General features: G+C 49.1%; 1 protein-coding gene across 1 annotated transcript in view; it reads left to right on the forward strand.

Annotated features, from left to right (window-relative positions):
- Nucleotides 1–12,574, forward strand: part of LOC121559822 (neuron navigator 2-like) — a 329,305-nt gene that overhangs the window by 277,358 nt on the left and 39,373 nt on the right. Inside the window, exon 14 of the mRNA XM_045208606.1 lies at nt 12,401–12,530. Coding sequence (XP_045064541.1) covers nt 12,401–12,530 — 130 coding nt within the window. The remainder of the gene's footprint in view (nt 1–12,400; nt 12,531–12,574) is intronic.

Raw genomic sequence — 12,574 nt, forward strand, 5'->3', positions numbered from 1 at the left:
CAATCAAACAGACTCCAACCTCTCCACAATGGCCAAGACCAGAGAGCTGTGTAAGGACATTAGGGATAAAATTGTAGACCTGCACAAGGCTGGGATGGGCTACAGGACAATAGGCAAGCAGCTTGGTGAGAAGGCAACAACTGTTGGCACAATTATTAGAAAATGGAAGAAGTTCAAGATGACGGTCAATCACCCTCAGTCTGGGGCTCCATGCAAGATCTCACCTCGTGGGGCATCAATGATCATGAGGAAGGTGAGGGATCAGCCCAGAACTACACGGCAGGACCTGGTCAATGACCTGAAGAGAGCTGGGACCACAGTCTCAAAGAAAACCATTTGTAACACACTACGCCGTCATGGATAAAAATCCTGCAGCGCACGCAAGGTCCCCCTGCTCAAGCCAGCGCATGTCCAGGCCCGTCTGAAGTTTGTCAATGACCATCTGGATGATCCAGAGGAGGAATCGGAGAAGGTCATATGGTCTGATGAGACAAAAATAGAGCTTTTTGGTCTAAACTCCACTCGCCGTGTTTGGAGGAAGAAGAAGAATGAGTACAACCTCAAGAACACCATCCCAACCGTGAAGCATGGAGGTGGAAACATCATTCTTTGGGGATGCTTTTCTGCAAAGGGGACAGGACGACTGCACCGTATTGAGGGGAGGATGGATGGGGCCATGTATCCGAGATCTTGGCCAACAACCTCCTTCCTCAGTAAGAGCATTGAAGATGGGTCGTGGCTGGGTCTTCCAGCATGACAACGACCGAAACACACAGCCAGGGCAACTAAGGAGTGGCTCCGTAAGAAGCATCTCAAGGTCCTGGAGTGGCCTAGCCAGTCTCCAGACCTGAACCCAATAGAAAATATTTGGAGGGAGCTGAAAGTCCGTATTGCCCAGCGACAGCCCCGAAACCTGAAGGATCTGGAGAAGGTCTGTATGGAGGAGTGGGCCAAAATCCCTGCTGCAGTGTGTGCAAACCTGGTCAAGACCTACAGGAAACGTATGATATCTGTAATTGCAAACAAAGGTTTCTGTACCAAATATTAAGTTCTGCTTTTCTGATGTATCAAATACTTATGTCATGCAATAAAATGCAAATGAATTACTTAAAAATCATACAATGTGATTTTCTGGATTTTTGTTTTAGATTCCGTCTCTCACAGTTGAAGTGTACCTATGATAAAAATGACAGACCTCTACATGCTTTGTAAGTAGGAAAACCTGCAAAATCGGCAGTGTATCAAATACTTGTTCTCCCCACTGTATATAAATTGCGAAATAAATACATATGGGGGATTGGAAGTGATGCAGACAATTACATTGATGGAAGTTACAATCAATCTGCAATATTAAAGCTGATCTAAGAACATGGAGGGGATGATAGAGTTTGCAGGTTTGTGGTTACCTGGACCCAAGGTAACAGGATCAATGTGATTATCCACACTTAGTATGGGAGGGAGGCTCACACACACACACAAACATACAGACATTTTGCTGGGGGGGTGGGGAATGAAACCCCTTTAGCCAGTTGGACGTGAGGACTGGAGAAATAAGATGAGGTAGTTTACAGTGTGTTTAAGGTCTGGTGTGTGTGTCTTCTGTCAATTTTAAATTCCAAACGTGTATGTCTGCCTCCCACTGGGTCCTTTCGATCAGTGTGTGCTTTGCGATTGTGTATGTTTGTGTACGTGCTTGCGTGTGTGCGTGCAGTGGTGTGTATCCCACATCTGTATTGGGCGTGTTTCTTTTATGGATCAGGGTCAGTCGGTTGACTCAAAGCAATGCACCGTTTACTCAACAAACACACTGAGAGAGAGTGCGAGATGGAGAGAAAAAGAGAGCGAGAGAGCGAAAGAGGTGTTTGTGTGCAAGAGAGAAAGTCAGAGAATGTAACACATTTTCAAGTAATGTTTGTTTCATATGTAAAATATGTTTACTCAAGCTAGAAAAATGAGAAATGAGGCTAGAGAGAGAAAGAGAAAGAGAGAACCAAAGAGAGACTAGAGGGAGAGGTGCATTCCTGACCCTGTAGTCCAGTCATCCAGTAGTCGTGTCATTTCTCCATGCTGCGGGACAGCTGTGTCATTTAGCCACCACACAACTCTGGCCCAGAATGTCCACAAGGAGAAGGAATGCACTGAGTCCTGTCCTGTCCAAGATCCTCTCCACCGCTCCTTTACCCTTTCTCTTACCCTCTACCTCCCCATTCTCTCCCTCCCTCCCTCTACCTCCCTTCCCTCCCGCACTCCCCCGCCCATTCACTTCCTCACTCTCCCCCTCCCTCACCCTGTATCTCTCTCATTACTCCCTCCCCTATTCTTACACCCAATCCCCATGGTCCTATTCAAACTGCCCTCCCCCATTCCCACCCTCCCTTCCCTCTCCTCCCTCCCCATCTCCCTCACTCCACCATGTGTATAGAGGGGCCAGAGGTGGTGTTTACAGAGGGACAGCCAAACAGTGGTTGTGTGTACAGTCAGCTCAGTCAGTACACACACAGCCCAGACCCAAACACATACTTTAGATACAACACACACACACACACACACACACACACACACACACACACACACACTGGTTTGTGTTCCTACTGGCTGTCTACACTAACGAATAGGTTTAGAGGAGGTTTGGGGTCAGGGTTAGTTTGGAGGTATTGTCTTGAGGCTGTAGTGGTGAAGCCAAGCTAGCCTTCTCCTGATGGGGCACTTCTAAAAACATGGTTTGTTTGTGCCTGTCGCTGATGTCGTTGATGTCGGGTATATGACAGACTGAATGTCTTCTCAATACTCTTTTCTCACCCTTGACTTTATTTCCATAAAACAAACTGTCTTTCTTTGAATGCAATACAGTCTGACGGATGAAGGGGTTTATAGGATGCGTGCATGTGCGTGTGTGTTTGTCTCTGAGTGGGTAAGCCTCACCTGTCTCTTTCCCCATGATATCATCTGTGACCTCTCACCCTTCGGGGGTATATATTAAGAGTGAGCTCATGTTTAGTGTGTAACCCCATGTCCCATCCACTCACACTGTCTCTAACAGTAGTCTACAGGAGTAGTCATCTGATCCTACAACAGTCTGAGTAACAGTAGCTCCCCTTAAAAGAGGAAATTCCTTATTGTCCAGAGGTTATTGTCTACGTCTGAGCATGTGTGTGTGCGCATGCATGCGTAATATATATATATATATATATATATTTTTTTAACTTTTACTCAGTTTTCTCCCCAATTTCGTGATATCCAATTGGTAGTTACAGTCTTGTCCCATCACTGCAACTCCCCTATGGACTCGGGAGAGGCGAAGTGCATGCATAAATGTTTGTGAGAGTTGGAGCGAGCTTAGCCGGGTAGCAGTATGGGCAGAGCTGAAATAACCACACTTCCCCAGAGACACATACATAATAAGAAAAACTAAACAAACAGAGAACAACTTAAACAGAAGGTTTTCTCAGGACGCTGTCGGACACTCCCATGGGTCCAGCCCCAACGGCAGCGCTTTCTCATTGGTCAGCGGTCCTAGTTGAATAACAGCAGGGTTTATGACCCCTGACCTGTGTGTGAAAACAGAGGGCCGTCTCTGGGGACACGGGGGAGAAACTAAGGCGGTAGCCCAGGAATGTGTTGATTTGGGTCAGTTCAGAGAGTCTATTCTCTCACCTACTGTCTCTCTCTCCCCTACTGTCTCTCTCTGTCTCTTTCTCTCACCTACTGTCTCCAGATTTTCATATCGTCATACTGTTCTTCTGCCATCCCGGGATTTACGGTATTACCGGCATAGCACACAAGGGGGCACTAAAAATGCACATAAAAAAGCCATTGGGCCTCTATTACCAAAATCCTAACAAAATTAGCAGAAGTAAGAGCGAAATCACACACAGTAAGCTGTTAGCTAAATGCTATCGAGCAAAAATGAACATAAACTAATTGCAAAGACAGGTAAAGCCAGCTCATAAAGTTATACAAGCATAGTTAGTAGCTACCAGGTGTCATTTTCGGTGAGTGTGGACATTTACAAGCAAAAGTGAACGAGAGAAATTGTGCAAATATACAAAGTTGTGATGCATGCTTTTCTGAAGGAAGAGCAGCATGTGTACATGGAGCAGAGGGGAGAAGAACGGAGGAGGAAAAAAACACTAGTAGGAAGCACAGGGAAAGAATGGCATCTGTACAGATAACTCGGATAACAGAGCTCTTTGACTTCTAAAACACGTCAGAAGTGTAACTTCATCACCTCATGTGCGCCGCACAACAGAGCGTTCCGATAGAACGCTATGGACTCACCAGCTCCCGTTTTCTCTTGTTGTGCTCTTAACAACAAACATGTGACTGGCTCAACTGTTCTGGGGAACTACGGTAAGCTTCATAATGTAAAATAATGTGACAGGTGAAATGAAGAACACAATCTGCTTTATCTCCTAGCGTATTACACAAGTTGATTGCAGGTATTAACTTAAAAAGTAGCTACAAATATTCACATTTATTGAAAATAAATAACTTGATGGTATTGAAAAATCATCTCATGTCTTTTTTCAAATACCCCGGTATATGGTTTACCGCCCAAGCCTACTTTGTCTCTCCATCTCTCTCCCCCCTACTGTCTCTCTCCATCTCTCTCCCCCCTACTGTCTCCCTCCATCTCTCTCCCCCCTACTGTCTCTCTCCATCTCTCTCCCCCCTACTGTCTCTCCATCTCTCTCCCCCCTACTGTCTCTCTCCCCTACTGTCTCTCTCCATCTCTCTCCCCCCTACTCTCTCCTATCTCTCTCCCCTACTCTCTCCCATCTCTCTCCCCCCTACTCTCTCCCATCTCTCTCTCCCCTACTGTCTCTCCATCTCTCTCTCCCCTACTCTCTCCCATCTCTCTCTCCTACTCTCTCCCATCTCTCTCTCCCCTACTCTCTCCCATCTCTCTCTCCCCTACTGTCTCTCCATCTCTCTCTCCCATCTCTCTCTCCCCTACTGTCTCTCCATCTCTCTCTCCCCTACTCTCTCCCATCTCTCTCTCCCCTACTCTCTCCCATCTCTCTCCCCTACTCTCTCCCATCTCTCTCCCCCCTACTCTCTCCCATCTCTCTCTCCCCTACTGTCTCTCCATCTCTCTCTCCCCTACTCTCTCCCATCTCTCTCTCCTACTCTCTCCCATCTCTCTCTCCCCTACTCTCTCCCATCTCTCTAACCCCTACTGTCTCTCCATCTCTCTCTCCCCTACTCTCTCCATCTCTCTCCCCCCTACTGTCTCTCTCCCATCTCTCTCTCCCCTACTGTCTCTCCATCTCTCTTCCCCCTACTCTCTCCCATCTCTCTCCCCCCTACTGTCTCTCTCCATCTCTCTCTCCCCTACTGTCTCTCTCCATCTCTCTCCCCTACTCTCTCCCATCTCTCTAACCCCTACTGTCTCTCCATCTCTCTCTCCCCTACTGTCTCTCCATCTCTCTAACCCCTACTGTCTCTCCATCTCTCTCTCCCCCACTCTCTCCCATCTCTCTCCCCCCTACTGTCTCTCCATCTCTCTCTCCCCTACTCTCTCCCATCTCTCTCTCCCCTACTCTCTCCAATCTCTCTCCCCCCTACTGTCTCTCTCCATCTCTCTCCCCCCTACTGTCTCTCCATCTCTCTCTCCCCTACTCTCTCCCATCTCTCTCTCCCCTACTCTCTCCATCTCTCTCTCCCCTACTCTCTCCCATCTCTCTCTCCCCTACTGTCTCTCCATCTCTCTCCCCCCTACTGTCTCTCTCCATCTCTCTCCCCCCTACTGTCTCTCTCCCATCTCTCTCCCCCCTACTGTCTCTCTCCATCTCTCTCTCCCCTACTGTCTCTCTCCATCTCTCTCCCCCCTACTGTCTCTCTCCATCTCTCTCCCCCCTACTGTCTCTCTACATCTCTCTCCCCCTACTGTCTCTCCATCTCTCTCCCCCTACTGTCTCTCTCCATCTCTCTCCCCCCTACTGTCTCTCTCCCATCTCTCTCCCCCCTACTGTCTCTCTCCATCTCTCTCTCCCCTACTGTCTCTCTCCATCTATCTCCCCCTACTCTCTCCCATCTCTCTAACCCCTACTGTCTCTCCATCTCTCTCTCCCCTACTCTCCCATCTCTCTCTCCCCTACTCTCTCCCATCTCTCTAACCCCTACTGTCTCTCCATTACTCTCTCCCCTACTCTCTCCCATCTCTCTCTCCCCTACTCTCTCCCATCTCTCTCCCCCTACTGTCTCTCTCCATCTCTCTCTCCCCTACTGTCTCTCCATCTCTCTTCCCCTACTCTCTCATCTCTCTCCCCCTACTGTCTCTCTCCATCTCTCTCTCCCCTACTGTCTCTCCATCTCTCTCCCCCCTACTCTCTCTCATCTCTCTCCCCCCTACTGTCTCTCTCCATCTCTCTAACCCCTACTGTCTCTCTCCATCTCTCTCTCCCCCACTGCCTCTCCATCTCTCTCTCCCCTACTGTCTCTCCATCTCTCTCCCTTACTGTCTCCCATCTCTCTCCCCTACTCTCTCCCATCTCTCTCCCCCTACTCTCTCCCATCTCTCTCCCCCACTGCCTCTCCATCTCTCTCTCCCCTACTGTCTCTCCATCTCTCTCCCTTACTCTCTCCCATCTCTCTAACCCCTACTGTCTCCCATCTCTCTCCCCTACTGTCTCCCATCTCTCTCCCCTACTCTCTCCCATCTCTCTCTCCCCTACTGTCTCTCCATCTCTCTCTCCCCTACTGTCTCTCCATCTCTCTCTCCCTTACTCTCTCCCATCTCTCTCTCCCCTACTCTCTCCCATCTCTCTCCCCCTACTCTCTCCCATCTCTCTCTCCCTACTGTCTCTCCATCTCTCTCTCCCCTACTCTCTCCCATCTCTCTCTCCCCTACTGTCTCTCCATCTCTCTCCCCCCTACTCTCTCCCATCTCTCTCTCCCCTACTCTCTCCCATCTCTCTCTCCCCTACTCTCTCCCATCTCTCTAACCCCTACTGTCTCTCTCCATCTCTCTCCCCCCTACTGTCTCTCTCCCATCTCTCTCTCCCCTACTCTCTCCATCTATCTCTCCCCTACTGTCTCTCCATCTCTCTCTCCCCTACTATCTCTCCATCTCTCTCTCCCCTACTCTCTCCCATCTCTCTAACCCCTACTGTCTCTCTCCATCTCTCTCTCCCCTACTGTCTCTCCATCTCTCTCTCCCCTACTGTCTCTCCATCTCTCTCTCCCTTACTCTCTCCCATCTCTCTAACCCCTACTGTCTCCCATCTCTCTCCCCTACTGTCTCCCATCTCTCTCCCCTACTCTCTCCCATCTCTCTCCCCCCTACTCTCTCCCATCTCTCTCTCCCCTACTGTCTCTCCATCTCTCTCTCCCCTACTCTCTCCCATCTCTCTCTCCCCTACTGTCTCTCCATCTCTCTCCCCCCTACTCTCTCCCATCTCTCTCTCCCCTACTCTCTCCCATCTCTCTCTCCCCTACTCTCTCCCATCTCTCTAACCCCTACTGTCTCTCTCCATCTCTCTCCCATCTCTCTCTCCCCTACTCTCTCCATCTATCTCTCCCCTACTGTCTCTCCATCTCTCTCTCCCCTACTGTCTCTCCATCTCTCTCTCCCCTACTCTCTCCCATCTCTCTAACCCCTACTGTCTCTCTCCATCTCTCTCTCCCCTACTGTCTCTCCATCTCTCTCTCCCCTACTGTCTCTCCATCTCTCTCTCCCTTACTGTCTCCCATCTCTCTCCCCTACTGTCTCCCATCTCTCTCTCCCCTACTCTCTCCCATCTCTCTCCCCCCTACTCTCTCCCATCTCTCTCCCCCCTACTCTCTCCCATCTCTCTAACCCCTACTGTCTCTCTCCATCTCTCTCCCCCCTACTGTCTCTCTCCCATCTCTCTCTCCCCTACTCTCTCCATCTCTCTCTCCCCTACTGTCTCTCCATCTCTCTCCCCTACTGTCTCTCTCCATCTCTCTCCCCCCTACTGTCTCTCTCCCATCTCTCTCCCCCCTACTCTCTCCCATCTCTCTCTCCCCTACTCTCTCCCATCTCTCTCTCCCCTACTCTCTCCCATCTCTCTAACCCCTACTGTCTCTCCATTACTCTCTCCCCTACTCTCTCCCATCTCTCTCTCCCCTACTCTCTCCCATCTCTCTCCCCCCTACTGTCTCTCTCCATCTCTCTCTCCCCTACTGTCTCTCCATCTCTCTCCCCCCTACTCTCTCTCATCTCTCTCCCCCCTACTGTCTCTCTCCATCTCTCTCTCCCCTACTGTCTCTCCATCTCTCTCCCCCCTACTCTCTCTCATCTCTCTCCCCCCTACTGTCTCTCTCCATCTCTCTAACCCCTACTGTCTCTCTCCATCTCTCTCTCCCCCACTGCCTCTCCATCTCTCTCTCCCCTACTGTCTCTCCATCTCTCTCTCCCCTACTGTCTCTCCATCTCTCTCTCCCTTACTCTCTCCCATCTCTCTAACCCCTACTGTCTCCCATCTCTCTCCCCTACTGTCTCCCATCTCTCTCTCCCCTACTCTCTCCCATCTCTCTCTCCCCTACTCTCTCCCATCTCTCTCCCCCCTACTCTCTCCCATCTCTCTAACCCCTACTGTCTCTCTCCATCTCTCTCCCCCCTACTGTCTCTCTCCCATCTCTCTCTCCCCTACTCTCTCCATCTCTCTCTCCCCTACTGTCTCTCCATCTCTCTCCCCTACTGTCTCTCTCCATCTCTCTCCCCCCTACTGTCTCTCTCCCATCTCTCTCCCCCCTACTCTCTCCCATCTCTCTCTCCCCTACTGTCTCTCCATCTCTCTCTCCCCTACTCTCTCCCATCTCTCTAACCCCTACTGTCTCTCTCCATCTCTCTCTCCCCTACTGTCTCTCCATCTCTCTCTCCCCTACTGTCTCTCCATCTCTCTCTCCCCTACTGTCTCTCCATCTCTCTCTCCCCTACTGTCTCTCCATCTCTCTCTCCCCTACTCTCTCCCATCTCTCTCCCCTACTGTCTCTCTCCATCTCTCTCTCCCCTACTGTCTCTCCATCTCTCTCTCCCCTACTGTCTCTCCATCTCTCTCTCCCTTACTCTCTCCCATCTCTCTCTCCCCTACTCTCTCCCATCTCTCTCTCCTACTCTCTCCCATCTCTCTAACCCCTACTGTCTCTCTCCATCTCTCTCTCCCCTACTGTCTCTCCCATCTCTCTCTCCCCTACTCTCTCCCATCTCTCTAACCCCTACTGTCTCTCCATCTCTCTCCCCCCTACTGTCTCTCTCTCTGTCTCCCTCCCCTATTTTCTCTCCATCTCTCTCTCATCTGTCTCCTACTCTCCTTCTGTTACTTAGCTTTTCTAAACTTTCTAAGAATATTTGCTGAGGGACTTGTGAATGTTAGTGTTGCAGTCTCCTAGGACTCACTCCTATCTTTCGTCATCATGATAATGCCTGAAACTTACAAAGGCAGTGTGTTTTTTTCACCAGATAAGTCTGTCTGTACACCTAACCTAATCCTAATGCTCATATGAATCCATTTAACTCTATTTCTATAAACTACCACACAGCTGTGAAGGTCTCTGTCTTACTAAGAGAGATTTCTCTGCTCAAAAATCAACACAAAAGTCAACTGAATTGATTGAAGTCTAATCACGCACATCAACTGAACCCATAACTTTCTGACGTTTCAGTATTAGAGTTTCATGCTTGGAACTGCTACTCTTCACTATGCTCAATTGGGTTTGGCTGTGGTTAGTGTCATCATCCTCTCTGATTGGCTCTAAATGGCTGGGTGGTAGTTAATAGGTAGGTTGCGCTGCCAGCAGGAGGCTGTGGGTTCGGCCATGTTGCTGGGCTGATCTCTAATTAGTAATGGGCTGTCAGTTAGTCAGGGTGGATCTGTCTGGGAACTCCGGGATCACACACACTGACACATATTACATGGATGGGAAGTTGGGAAAGTCACAGTTGGGAATGTTGGATTTGGGAATATCTTAGTTGATAATAAGGAATAATGTTTTGTATGTATGTGTGTGGTTGAGTCTGTCTGTGTGGCTGTGATCATACTATGACCATAATGTAGCTTCATACTGTTGTTGGGTCATTTGAGGATGCCTTATTTTGGTTCCATAGGATTTGGGAAGGTCTTATTTGGGAGAGTCTGTCATTATGCTGTGATGTTATTGGTTCAGCTGTAGCAGTGAACTGGTTAACTGGGGTTGGGGAAGATCAGGTTACAAGCACCAGGGGAGAACACTCTCTCTCTCTCTTTCATGGTTCCCTCACTCAGTCCAGAGAGAAAGAGAGACGGGGGAATAAGCAAGACGAGATGAGGCGACAGGAGAGAGAAGGAGGGAGAAGGAGGGAGGGGTGATGAGTGCAGGAGACACAGTCAAAAACACAGAAAGTGTCAGAGTGAGAAAGGAATAAAGGCGGAGTGGGAGGGAGGAGGTAGACACAAAGAGAGAGTGAGACTGGCAGAAGGAGAGGGATAGAGTTAGAGAAGCAGAACGAGAGAGAGATTGTTAGCTCAGTGTGTAACTCAGCGGTATGGACTCATGAAGCTCTCTGTCCAACTCGGCATTCTCCCCCACGCTTCAGGTTCCCACGGCATCCAAGGGACTCTGGCCAGGTAAAGAGAGTGTGTGTGATAGTTGGGGTATTCTACGTCTTCAGAAGGATACTAGATTTTAAATATGGACAAGAACTTTCGATCCTCAGTTGGTCTGTGATGTTTTACTCTCTCTCTCTCTCTCTCTCCCTCTCTCTGTGTGTGGGGGACTTTCCCCCATGTGGCTGTGTGAACATGTTTAGACGGCTGTGGTCAGTCTAAATCTCTCACCAGTTAGTTCTGTCTGTCTGCAGTCCTGTCAAGCGCAGATATACTGTGGGTTTAAGGCAACTACAAAGCAGCCGAGCCTCAGAGCTTAAGATACAGATTGCAGTGCTTGTGATAGATATCAGATCTGTATGATGAGAGTGTGTTAATGTGAGATCCCCCAGTATGTTGTAAAGGGGTGTGTGTGTTTGAAGTATGATTCATGACATCAACCTGTCTGCAGATGAGGATAGATGCTTCCTGGCTTATAGCCAAAATCAGTGAGGACACGCTGATGTATTTCTGTGTGTCTGTCTCATTAGAGGTGATGGATCTGTCCCTGGATGACTCTAATCCAAACACCAGGATACAATAGCAGCTGTGTGTCTGTGTGTGTGTGTGTGCGTGTGTGTGTGTGTGTGTTTGTGTGTGCACGCGCGCTTGTGCATGTGCTCAATAGTTGTCAAGCCTGCTTTTAACTCTTTTCCCTCCCTGTGGTCCTTTCAGAATGATGTTTGTCCTGTCTCATCCATAGTCTCCCTAGAGATCACTCTAGTCTCTCTTGCTGGTTTCACCCCCCTCTCACCCTGCCCCCGTCCCCCCTTCGCCCCCAGGGTTGGGGAAAGACAAACATAGCCAGTATAATTGTTCAAAGTGGGGTTAAAGACTGGTGTGTGGACAATGTGTGTGTCTGTCTGTCTGTGTGTGTGTTGTAGAACCTTCCTGTTCAAGGTTAGTCTCCTCCTTTGTGTTTGATGGACAGCTCCAGTCAGTGTGTGTGTGAGACTGAGATTTCCAGGCAGCTTGGGGCTTTATGCTGCTGCCTGGCTGTGAGCCGTGTCATAAATTCACCATGCCTCTTAACAGGGCTTTTCTCCCTGGTGCAGAGAGAGACTGTGTGTTTTCACCCATTCAATCAGGATTACACTCATACATAAAATATCCCTCCTATCTCTGTGGGTTCAACAGCCAGCTTGTACAGTCACAGAGCTTTAGCTAGGCTAGTAGGTTGTCTACACTGTAAGGAGATTCAAATTCAGAGCCAGAATGAATGATACATTGCTGTCTACTGTCTAGAGCAGCGCTTTCAACCCTGTTCCTGGAGAGCTACCCTCCTGTAGGTTTTCGCTCCAACCCCAGTTGTATCTAACCTGATTCAGTTGATCAACCAGATCATTATTAGACACAGGTGTGCTGGATTAGGGTTGGAGGGAAAACCTACAGGACTGTGGCTCTCCAGGAACCGGGTTGGAGAGCCCTGGTTTAGCGTGTGTTGCTCCATAGAGGTATGGTAATGCAATGTGAAATATTCACAATATTCAGCCGATTCCACGGCTGGAAATAAAATAAAGGCTCTGAAGTAGAACATGTAATACTGATTTAGTGGAGAGTCCAGTTAGGTTGCATCCATTCAACCACACACTGAACCCTTGTTAAACTCTGTTTACAAATGAGGTATCTGTTTAAAGGCACATTTTGTAAGATATTTCTTTTTTTAAACCAATCCCTTTTGGGTATGTCCTTGCCTCTTCTCTTTGTTGTGGTTGGCATAACACCTCTCCTCCCTCCTCCATTTATCCTGGTTAAAATCGTGTTGTTTAATTAAACCTATCTTTCCCTCTCTTTTTCCCTTTTCTCTCCAGTTGGGATGACAGCAGCTCTGTGAGCAGTGGCATCAGTGACACCATCGACACAGATGACATCAACACCAGCTCTTCCATCAGCTCTTACGCCAACACACCGGCCGCACAGCGCAAGGCCCTCAACGGACAGGTCGGTGTGGAGGCTAGACACACACAGACACACACACGCACGCA

This window comes from Coregonus clupeaformis, chromosome 3 (genome assembly GCF_020615455.1).
Source record: "Coregonus clupeaformis isolate EN_2021a chromosome 3, ASM2061545v1, whole genome shotgun sequence".
NCBI classification, from domain to species: Eukaryota; Metazoa; Chordata; class Actinopteri; order Salmoniformes; family Salmonidae; genus Coregonus; species Coregonus clupeaformis.